This window comes from Frankliniella occidentalis, unplaced genomic scaffold (assembly GCF_000697945.3).
Source record: "Frankliniella occidentalis isolate FOCC.00 unplaced genomic scaffold, Focc_3.1 Scaffold26, whole genome shotgun sequence".
NCBI lineage: Eukaryota > Metazoa > Arthropoda > Insecta > Thysanoptera > Thripidae > Frankliniella > Frankliniella occidentalis.
In genome coordinates this window covers 608,097-620,245 of record NW_026267156.1, presented here as the reverse complement: position 1 = coordinate 620,245, position 12,149 = coordinate 608,097, and the positions used below count along the sequence as shown (strand labels likewise).

General features: G+C 53.0%; 1 protein-coding gene across 1 annotated transcript in view; it reads left to right on the top strand.

The window, feature by feature from the left end:
- The first annotated feature begins 726 nt into the window (after positions 1-726).
- Positions 727-12,149, top strand: part of LOC113205761 (uncharacterized) — a 139,327-nt gene continuing 127,904 nt past the window's right edge. The window contains exon 1 of the mRNA XM_052265370.1: positions 727-1,611. Coding sequence (XP_052121330.1) covers positions 1,296-1,611 — 316 coding nt within the window. The 5' untranslated portion in view covers positions 727-1,295. The remainder of the gene's footprint in view (positions 1,612-12,149) is intronic.

Here is a 12,149-nt window from a genome sequence, read left to right as displayed (position 1 = left end):
TTTTTTAAAGTCAATTTTTGAGCTAGAGTGCTCATCTTCGAACTCGATCTGTCTTTTTATGATACAAAACGACCCTGAAATTCCCAGATCGCTCACTCAATTCTTTCTCGAGTTATCGTGCGGACAGACGGACAAACAAACAAACAGAATGAAACTTTTCCGGTCAGTGGAGTAAAGGGCTTCGCTAATCGCTTAGCCAACAAACAATGTTACGGGTACGGGTAATAGGGTATTTCAATGGAGCGCTGCCCGGAACTAAGAAGAACAAAACCGGATACAGAGTGCGGTGGTGGGGGCGGGCGAGCGGAGGAGCAGAGGGCGGGCGGGGAGGCTCCCCTCCACCCGCCGCTCCTCCGCGCGCCCGCCCCCACCACCGCTCTCTCTATCCGGTTTTGTTCTTCTTAGTTCCGGGCAGCGCTCCATTGAAATACGCTATTGTAGAACGGTTGTAACCGTTAAACTAGGAATGAAATGAAAGTGACAGAAACGCAGCTCAAATGTAAACATTTTCGGTGTGCGTAAAACTTCTAATACAGGACTCTTTCCAGCTATGAGATGTATACTGCCTCCACGAACTCTTCTGTTAGGTTCGCTGTGCCCGTGGGCATACGCCACGCTCCGGGGGCGCGGTAGCCTCCTGCCACGGCAAGGGGCCTGGACGGTGGCGATACTCCGCGCCACCAGCCTAGAGCCTGCGCGAGGCGCGGGCGGGCCCCGGCCAGTGGCCACCGGGGCGCGCGAGCATGCAGTCGTTGGGAACGCGTGCACAGCAGCCGCGCCGCCACGAGCCTCGCCGCGCCGACACGCGAAGTCCGACACGCGCCTTCCTCGCGGGCCGCTTCTGCGCAACCCCGCGCTCCGCGTCCGCGTCCGCGTCCCCCTCGTGAGCGCCCTCCCCCGCAGGCGCGCCGGCCCGACATGTGTGCGCGGCCGCCGCGGATGACGCCCCTGCCCTGGCGCGCGCCGTAGTGCAGCCCCGGCGGGAGCCCTCGGGGCCCCACCCCGGGTGGCACGATTGAGCGAGGACTAGCCACAGGCCCAGCCCAAGCCCCAGTGGAGCCTCGGCGGGAGCCCTCGGGGGCCCCACCCTGGGCGACACGATTGAGCGAGGCCTAGCCCTAGGCCCAGCTCCAGGACCTGGCCCTGGACCCAAGCGGGTACGATGGCACCCGAGCACCGAGTCCGAGTGGTCCGACTCCGACGGACAGGAGCACGCTGACCACAGTGCCGCGGCCGCTCTGTGGGACCGCCAGACGGACCGGCCGCCGGGCCGCAGCCGCACCTCCGGGGCCCACATGGACGGGGTCCAGGCCGTCCAGGGGACGTCCTTGGAGCAGCCGGAGCTGGACGATGATGACGACGTGGACGTGGTGGGGCCGCCGCCGCCGCCTCCTCCCCCACCAGCCTCGCGCGTCCGCCGCCTGAGCACCTGCCTGCGCAGCTTCTTCACGCATCTCTTTTCCAACGTGGGGCTTCTCACTCTTGTGGGCGGCTACGTGCTACTCGGCGCGCTGCTTTTTGAGGCCCTGGAGGGGGGCTACGAGATGAACCAGCGCGGGAGCATGAAGGAGCACCGCGACGACTGCCTCAAGGAGCTGTGGGCGCTTACAGGTAGGCTCGACGACTGCAACCAGAACGCAACGGCGCCCGGGCCCCTGGCCATCCTAGACGGACATTTAATTTGCCCAGATTGGACGCCATACGTTTGGTGGTTCTATTCCAAATGCTTACTGGCTGGTGTACGCTTTTCCTAGAAACTGTAAAGCAAATATACCGAGACGAGAGAGTGTCAAAAAAACGTCAAATAATATACACTGTTACAAAATTTCGTGATTTGACGAAATTTTCTTGGTGAATTTTCTATCACGTAAACTACATTTTTCTCAAAGTACTTTACATAGTTATTGTACGAATTGTAAATTCCAAGGCTGTAATGAAAGAGTAAATGCTAGAGTGAATGTTGTCCAACATTTTGTTGAGCAGAGAATACGTGAGCGTTACAAAATATATAGTTGTAAATTTCAAGGAAATTTAATTTGACACCTACGACTTTTTGCAAACTATTTCTTACGCAGCATGTCGTCAAATCACGATAACTGTTTAGAGTGATATACCGGTATTTCGATAGAAACGGGACTGGGACTACTTATATTGTCGTTTGATAGTTAGTGGATTAGATCGGCACCAAAATACTTATTTTCGTGATTCGGTTATGCAAATCGTCTTGGGAGGTAATTGTTTTTCTAGGGTTGCTAAACCAATATTATGCTATAATACCGAAAACTATTCATCGTTTTCTTACGTATATCTTTACTTGGTACAATACTTTCCGAAAGTAATTAGCACTCATTTTGAATTTCTGTAAGTTTTTGTCCTGAAAACTTACAACTTGGCGTTGGTCGATATCTCTTGTTTTGAATATCCACGGCACTGCCAACTGCCACCGTCCAACTGTCGAAAGAGCATAGTTTTACATACTACTAGGTAGATGTACGCCAGACCACGTCTCGCGTAACAGGCTTCGCGATATCTCACGAAACACTGTTACGCTGCGACGTGCCTGGCATACATCTACCTAGGCCTGCGGCGCTGACACCCAAGTCGGGTAGCGCAAAAATGTATACAAAGATACGGGCCTCTGGCCCGTCAACTTCCCGTCTCTTCGGCTAAGCATGCAGGGTTGTACATTTTTTCGCTCATTTAAGTCAAAAACTCCCTGTGGTGCCTAATTGGTTAAAGATAAAGCCAAACGGACGAAATTTTCGGTCAAAGGGCTCTATTTTGATGAGTTACCCCTTAGGAAACTGTAAAAAAATATTTTTAAAAACATTACTTGTGAGACCTGTGGTTTTTGATTCTTTAAAAATCCAATTTTTGAGCTAGAGTGCTCTTCTTCGAACTCGATCTGTCTTTTTATGATACGAAACGACCCTAAAAATCCCAGGTCGCTAGCTCAATTCGTTCTCAAGTTATCGTGACGACAGACAAACAGACACACACACAGACAGACAGACAGACGCGAAACTTTTTGATCATCACTGGAGTAATATGTTTCGCTAATCGCTCAGCCAACCAGAATGTGCTGTCACTAATCAAAAACCCAAGTAACACAAAGTTGTCAAACATAGACTTCAATAGTTTGTAAATCTATGCTCTCCGGACAGTTGGACGATATTAGTTGTCCTTTTTCTTCGTTACTTCCTCGACTGTTGTTTGCCAGTTTCATGTTCCTAGGGCAAAATGAAAGTTTTCTTCGAATGGGAAGCCCTTAACATAGACTGTTCGCTCCAGTGCACGCGCGCGCACGCGCAGACCCACCAGCTCTGCCTCCTAATTGGCGTTCAAAGGGTAACCGCAAACGGTCCGGGCCTCTCGGGCCTGTGGCTGCCCCCCGCGGCCACTCGCACACCGGGATGGCCACACAACAACCCTCGGACTATCGAGCGCCGCTGAGGTCTGAGCACCACCTATATATATGGGCCATACGCCACTCACCTAGGTATTTAGTCTATCAGAAGATGAATGGGCATTTGAAGAAAATATTGGGTACTCGTGGCTTTTGCCTGGTGCTCCGTAAAACAAAACAGAAGGGCATGCTAAAAACAATACCGTATATGGAAAAGTCAAGTGGACAATGTGCCTGGTCAACCATTCGTGTACCTGCTGGAGTACGGACCACATTCATTTTTAACATGGAATCTATGGGCACTATAGTCAATCATAAACGGACTTCTCGTACCGTACGTACCATCCGCACCACAGTTTTCCGTACCCTGTTATGTACCTAGTGACATGATTTTTGGTAGTGTATGGTGCTGGAAAATAGCTTTGGTGGCTGCATTGTACGCGTGTAATGTTTTTGTGTACTTAAGTGCAGAAACGTGTCTCGTTTGAAACACTGATAATTTTGCGAGTAATTTACATGGCAGTGTAACTAAACAAGACTATACCGGGTGTTGCATTAAAGACACAGATGCGGGCGGGTTTGCCTACCCGCTCTGCCCGTAAGGCGGCGTAGCCCCTTGGGTAGGCAAACCCGTCCGCACCTGTGTCTTCTATGCAACACTCGGTACACCGCTATTTTATTACGACACTTCAGGCTAAAACTAATCAAAACAATATCGAGCCTATAGACTATAAAGCGTTTTAAGGAAAACGAAAATAGTGCTGCTCACTGTGAATCGATTAATCATAAAGTAATAGGCTTTTCAAGTCACTAGAAACTGAAGTTTTTTTCCCCATTTCAACCTTTTGAATACATTTTTGTTCCCACCTGACTATTTGCTCTGGTCCTCACACTGTGAAGTCCTGCGGGAATGGCTTTCGTGAGCTTCAAGTGCCTCGCGTCGTAAGACAACTCGCGCTGCAGGAGTGGCGCATAGCTCGGCTCCGGGAGCTCCCCGCTGAGCAAGTGGTGCCGCGTACGGCTATGCCAGAGAGCCCTGAGCGGAAAACCCATTTTGGAGTGTATGTGTGTGTCGTGCGCGCGATGGAGAGAACAAGAAAGTGTCGCGACCCCTGTCGCCTGCTCGCGCCAACCATGTCGTCGAGGCACGTATATGTTGTTTTACTTTTTTTTCCCCGTCGCCCGCTCTTGACATGTGGCCCCGCAGAACTGTGCGAAATGGCGTGAAATCGCACTTCCTAGCCGCCTTTGCCTCGCGCCAGCGCCAACCGCACCGCGCACCGCCACGCCCCACGCCCGACCACGCCACACTCCGCCCCGCCACACCCTGTCTGCGGCCTCGCGGGGGGCTGTCTGTCTGGTCAGGGGTAGAGTGAGCCTTGTGCCGGGGTCAAAACCGACGTTTGCCGGCTGATCTTTCAGCATACATTTGCATTGAACCCGCTTGGGTTGGGCCAGGCAGTGCTGTCACTGCTGTCAGGCAGGCTTCCACATCGTGAGGATTCCAGCTGCCCGGCAGACTAGTACGTTATTTGTATGCTGATTCCTCACCTATTTCCTTGGTCCCCGTTCACTTTAAAGTAAATTGAGTCCAGCTCTGCCGTGAGGACGAGGAAATAATTTGTACAAATATCTGGTATCAAATTACAAAATACTTGCCCCCACCCCACCCCCAAAAAGTGGGGGGGTGCACTGTGCACCTGGTGTCGGTACATCCGCCCGTATGGCCGTACCGTACTATTTCTGAAGAGGTGGACCAGTAGCATGCCTACTCGATTGGCCGCGCAGCTAGCCGGCCGCGGACCGCCTGCCCTGCGCCGGCACAGGAGAGCGGCGATGTGTATCCCTCCACGGCCCGCGCGCCACGCGTGTGCGCCTGGATGGATAGGCCGACGCGTCTTGGTTCTTGGCACATTCGTGGAGAATGGGACGTGACCAGCCAGGTCTCGGTGCGGCGCGCGGCGGCGTTGCGTGGCCACACCCGCGTGACAGTGCATAAATTTGAGTACGTGCGCTTGAGGTGCGGTGCCGGGTAGAAAACTTGCCGTGCCATCCATTCTCACACGCCTCCCTCCCCACGCCTGCCACCTGCCTGCCTGCCTACCCCCTGCCCGGCGGCAGTGCCCGGGGGCGGCACGGGCCGCACAGAGCGACTCGCACTCTAATGCATTCCTATTCGCCTAGGACGGGGCGAGGTGGCACTGTGAGGGGTGGTTAACTCGACAGCCGTTGTTGGTGTGTTCAGAAAGCCCTTAGATCTTGAAAAGAGATGAGGGTTCTTGTTTTAAGAATATTTTGACCCGAAATTGGATGTAACATTGTCCTTCATCAAATTGCATTTTGCTGAGATCTCAGCGGGCAAACTCGAATAAAAAGAATCCATATGGTGTACACAAAAAATCAGAACTGACTGGGTGACACGCTCTCCTCGGAAAGCTGTGCCTGCCGCCGTGGAGGGCCAACCTTTAACCATACCGTCTCACCTCACACCCCCCAACCCCGGGCTGGGCGCACAACACCCGAGCACCCAACAGCTGACCGTAACCGGCTGACACGTCGTGTCGTGCCTCGCCCTTCGTCGCCTCGTCATTCCTCCCGGCGGACACGTCCAGGGCTGGATAATTGTTTACCCGTGGCTCGTTGCTGAATTTGAGACTGTAATCGGTAAATAAACAAAACATGGCGTCTGCCATTACCGTGGGTGAAAGAGACACTTTCACTTTATTAGCCTCCATCATGAGCGGCTAAGTTAAGATTCCATTTCCCTGCCGCCCTTCTGCTGTCAAGATGTAACTAAAACTTAACCATGGCCTTAGGCCGATGGCATGGGCCTAACCTCCAACTTCCACCATGTGACTTTTCTTCCATAGCACCTCTTGTGGTGCAAAGTGATGTGAATGATCTGTGTAATGTTTAATGCCTTTGTGTTATGTTGGCATTTATTATGTGTTCTGTGCGATTTGTGCACTTTAAGTTAATTTTGTGTGTGTGAGAAATTTACAAGGATGAATTGTGACGTCACAACTTTGGTGAGTTTGTGTGCTTGAATAGGTTTTTATCTCTTTTCCTTGGGCCCAGGGTGTAACCTTTGTATATTTTTGTAAGTGTCTCTGTATATTGTGTGCTGTGTAGTTATTCAGACAAGTAAATGTTCTGTAATTAGGGTGTGTATCATGTGATAGTATATACTGCAAAGTAGGCTCGGCATTTCCTGTCGAGTTTCGTTTTGCCTTGTATGCAGTAGTTTGAGTTCCCCATGAGAAACGGGACGAGCAGCGTGGTGGCTCGGGTGGGCTCGGGCTGGGGTCCTAGCCGCGGCAATACTTTCACCCCCGTGGAGACGTTACTCGGGCTAGATCAAACTCCCGACGAGGTTTCTGCTTCCAAAGAAACGCGCGCTACCGAATAGCCTTTTCTTTTAATCTCGTAAATGCACTCGTGGGAGGAAGTTGGTCGGCGTCCTCTCTGTGCGCAGCGGAGCAGCCCTCTCCGCTGTCCCCTTTGAACAAGGACGTATGGCGCCGAACATCCTCGACCGCCCGCGACGTCCTCTGCTGCGTCGTAATAACGAAACTTGCATCATAAAACGCACCGCGCCCCTAGTCGTAAGGCGTAATTGAATAAACAGTCGGTTTTCTTGCCGGCCAAACCCCTCCGCTACCGCCGAGGCTACCGCCGCCGGCCCGGGGGAGGGACAGGCGAACGAGGGCCTCCTCCCCCTCTCCTTTTTTTGCCGCTGGTCGGCGCGGTGAAATGTAGGGCGCGTTGCACCAGCAGTTTTTTTTTTCAGCCACAGAGTTTATTGGTAGGTGGCTGGTCAAAGAGGCTCACAAAATATATTAAGCGTTTTTTGATAATATTTGTTTTAAAAGCCCGGGTGCGTTTCAATTAAAAACAATTATAACGGTTTGTCCTCTTTTTTTAACATTTTATAAAATTTGTATACACACCACTTTCAACCGGGAGCGTGACAACATTGATCATAGAACTGTGCATTTGCACATGTGCAACTGACATGCACATGCTGCTATAGTGCTTAAAGCAATGGTGCGCAGGGAACTGTTTGATTGTGGATATTTAAAAATCTCCAATTGTTTCTTCTCAGATTTATTTTTTAAATTAGGAAGCTTGGCGCCTGCAGTACTCGAGGTAGTCTACTACGCAGTACACGGATACAAACGCCAGCCACATGATGCCTACCCATCTGGCTGTAAGGGCTAGCATTGGCTAAGCTTGGCAGTTTCAGAACGGCAACACAGACTGTCGAGATGATCTCACCACTATAAGGGCGCAGTGGTAATTCAAGTTACACATCGAGTTTATTGCGTACCACTTCATTTTTGGTGTTTCACATTAATGTGAATTCCTCCTGTTTTTCGCTTATACCGCTACTAAGTGTGCTTTGAGGAACGGACTTTATAGGTGGATCATCCATGGATGGGGTAATACTCGGCCAAAAGAGATTACAAAAGGCTCTTTTTATATTTCTTTTAAAGAAAAAGGGCGAGGATCCGTCGATACCAGCTGTCAGGCCTGGAGCGGGGCCCGCACAAGCGTACCCTTCGCGAGCCCGTTCCGTTCCGCCCGTGGGCCTGCCAAGCGCCAAGCAAGCGCGCACTTTACAAGCCAAATTAAAGCGTTTTGCGGTGCGGCGCGCGCGATTCACATTAGAGATGATCACCCAGCGTGGGATTAATGCATTCCACCGTTTCATACCTCCCCGCGCTGCCCGTCCCTCTCGCGTAACCCACCTCCCCTAACCCCTTCCTCTTGCGCTTCCGCGCTCGCCTTTTTTGAGAGTCACGTTCCCACCATTCTTTGTGCCCTAGCATCCTTTTGCACCGCGATATTCCCTTCTCCCGCCTCCCCTGCAGGGCCATCCCCCGCCCCGTGGAGTCCCAAGGGTGCCAAGGGTGACCCCCAGGGTGACCCCCAGGTTGACCCCAGGGTGACCCCCATGCCCCAAGTCCGGCCCGCTCGCCCCCTGGCCCGACCTAGTCTGCCAGGGAAATATGAGTCGCCACCAGTCGCCACTGTGCGGTACGGTGGTCTCCCTGTCTCTTTCCTCTTTTGTATTTCTCTCTGCCGCCATCGCCACCCCTTACCCCGGTGGGTGAACATCAAAACCATAAAAGATCGTGCTACTTTGGGGGGTACATTTTATGTTTTCCTCGTTGGACCTCTCCTGCTTGCTACTGATTGGTCTGCCTGGGCACGTTCGGAAAAGGTAGGGAGGGGAAAGGGAAGGGGCATAGGTGGAGATGGTGTTACATAAATGCACCCATAGATTTACCAAATCGGGTCTTTTTTTTTACGCAGTGTCACACGCTCACTGACTCAACGAAGATCTGTATTTTATCGGTAGCCTGCACCCAGAAAACCACTACTTTGTGCGATCGAAATCTTTTCGTATAGCTGAAATCAACAAAATTTTAGTTAGAACAAATAAAATTTTCGCTAGCCCAACGAAATTTTTCAGTCGAAATAAGACATGAAAAATTGGAACAACGAAAATTTATCACCGTTCTAACGATAAACTTTTGTTGATTTCAGCTACGAAAGGTTTTTGTTAGGGGAAATCAGATTTATTTCCCACAAAGTAACGGTTTTCTGGATGTGGCTTATGGCGGGGCTATCGTTCAGCAATATTACGACGCTGAAAAAACGGTCAGCGTCAAATAGCGAGACATGATTTACCGCATATTTATTTCTGATACCATAACCCAGTCGCTTTAAGGATTTGTCACTCGCTCTGTTCGTCTCGCGGCGTCGACTGTGGAGCGCAGCCGCACTATCTGATCATAGAGGGGGTGGCATGGCGCGGCGGAACGCGGCGTGGCACGGCGGGGTGTCTGCACCTGCGGCTCTACCGGAGCGGGCGGTAGCGAACAAACCCACCGTGAAATAGAGCCCTTAATCTCTTACCTCCGGTTGAAACTTTTGCGCTGGCAATGTGCGCACGGCACATGACTGGGCCGGGGCGGTCGGGACCGTCTGCCTGCGGTGTTCGACTGGCGGTGGCGCGTGCCAGCAGTGACTGGTGCTGGTGCTTCGGCTGCCTCCGCGGCTGGAAGTAGGAAAACACCGCCTTGCACATTGGTCCGCAGCTGCCGCCGTGTCTATTGAAAATCGAGTAGACACAAGGATACAGTACAATAATTATTCAGAAGTTGTTGTTGTGTTTAAAATATTTTGACCTAGAATAATCTAGATCGCTACGGTATGATTATTTTGTTCGTTATCCGAAAAGGAAAAGGCAAAATATTTTACATATGTAAACCGCCACATCTCCAATTAATTCCTATGTGGTCGTGCTGTTTTCCCCGTCACCCTGCCACTGCGAACCCTTGCACAAATGCCAGCTGGGCCCCATCCACCCCCACCCTTACTTGCCTCATCCCCTCGTGACCAAGTATGTGACCTTACCAGCGACCTACTGGTGGCGTGGGGCGTCCCGGTGGCAGGCATTGCGGTGTGGATGAGCCTCGCCCCCCCCCCCCGCCCCCTGTCCCCCTCTTTCCTTTTCCTTCCCGCCCCTTTGCCCTTGTCTCCCTGCCGGGGTACTTTCGAGGGGTGAATCACTCGTCTGTGTTCACACACAAGGTGTGTACAGAGGACTATCTACGTCTTTGTTGATTTGAGGCGATTATTGCGTACGAATTTATTGTATTTATAAACTCATGTATAGATACAATATTTTATTCGAAACGAAAGCTCTATAAATATCGATCTTCTTACCGAGTACAGTGAGTACACGGTGATGTTTGTGCACGTTGCATTTATGACGATGAGTACCTGGAGTTTCAGAACGGACAGTATTCATCCGCATTGACGATATTCCTCCTCTCGTACCTTTCACCGGTACTTTTGGGATAATTTATTCTTTCCTGCACATCAGACGTGGAGTACTGACTGACAGTGAGAATAACAACGACGCATCGAGGTACAAGTGATAGTCAGTTGTGCCTCGAAGATAATTTGGATAGACAAGACAAGAGTGGGCCTCTGTACTGTAGAGGTTATTGTGCAACCTTCTCCCTTCCTCACCAAACCACATATTCCCCCCCCCCCCCCCCCCCGTTCTGTGAGGAACAAAAGCGTCGCCATCGCCAATCACTGCTATTGTGGTGGCGGAGGCAGCCCCTGGGCCGGGGCCCCTGGCTGGCGCGCGCTGCTGGTCCCGCCCCGTGTGTGTTGACAAGGCGCGTTCGTTACCGGGACGTGCACGGGCAAGACGTGTCGGCGGGGCCCTCTGGCGAGGTGAGGAGGGCTCGAGGGCTGCAGACGATGCTGCAGGCGCAGGCGGCCGGGCTGCAGCCGGGCGCGTTTCTTTTTCTTTTCTTTGCGTTATTTGGTTTCTCTGCCGACACTCGGACGTTACGTTATTTCAGAGGTCGTGGGGGGGCAGGACATAAGATTCGCTGCGCCGTCTCAACTGGCCGTAACAGTGCCCGCCACGCCGCGCCGCGCGGGAGTAGCGCGCAAGGTACTGGGGGAGGGAGGGAAGAGGGGGGAGGACAATTTCCCTGGACATAACGACAGAGAGATATAAAGCTTACGACTTTCTGCGGCCACACCGGGCCGTTCGGTGTGTGTTTCTGTGCTGGGCCCGCGGGCGGACCCCCCCTCCCCTTCCCCTTTTCCCTCTCCGCCCCTCGAGGTAGGTACATTCAGTGGCCGCCCCAGACGCCCCATCACCCACCCCGCCCGCGGCCGCCACTTTTCTTCCATGCGGGGCACACTTACTTGAATGGCCTCCCCAAAGAGGGCGTAATAATCGGTGGGAATAAAGGAAACTAAACTGTAAAACGTGAGGGAGAGCTGGAATAAAACATGTTGCTCGGGTGCGGTTAATTCTAAGCTGTCGTGGCGGTGATGCGGTGAGGCGGACGGGACCGGACCCGCGCGGGCGGGTTGCCGGGTCGGCACACAGTTCCTGCAGTCGTCGAGGCAGGCGCAGACTGTATTTTCCGTTTTCCCCGATACGGCGCGCCAGTCAGTATTTGGTTTGCTGCTTTCATGTTGTGAAGGCTCCGTAGTGAAGGATAAAGGCTTTGGCCGGGGAGAGCGCTGAACACCCGAACGAGATTAAATGCCGGAGGTGCGGACCTCCTCTCCCCCTTCTATGGTTCCCACCTCCCCTCCCCTCCTCTCCCTCCCTCCTCTCCCTCCCCCCTCTCCCTCCTCTCGTCGCCGCCCTCCACTCTCTACCTCCCCTTTCCCCACCCCACCCCCCATCATCCAATCCGCCGCCAGCCGCTTTCATCTCATCGCCGCGAGACGACGCGAAGATCAAGTTCAGCTTTTTCATCCGCACTCTCAGTACCGCTCCGCCCCGCTCCCAACGCCCCTCCTACCCCGGCCCCGGACGGCCTAATGGTGGCTGGCACCCTGAATCAGTTTCTCATCACTATTTCACCCCCTCCCTCGGCTGCTCCCGCACCCCTAGGCCTGGCTGACGCTCAACCTGCCTAGGCGGAGTCACCCCCCCCCAATCCCCTTCTCCGCCACTAGCTGCCGCGCTATCCTATTACCCGAGACTTAATGATTCTCAGCAATCGCGTTTGTTCCGGGCGAGAAAATGGCTCGCGCGCTCGTTCGTCACCGCCGCCAGTGCTTGCCGACGCCAGCCGCCCACGCATACACAGCCTCCCCGACGCAGTCGTGCGGCCGCTCGCGCGCACAGTGCAGTCGTGCCAGCGCTCTGCACCCCCTCTGCTCCTCCTCTTGCGTACTTGAACGG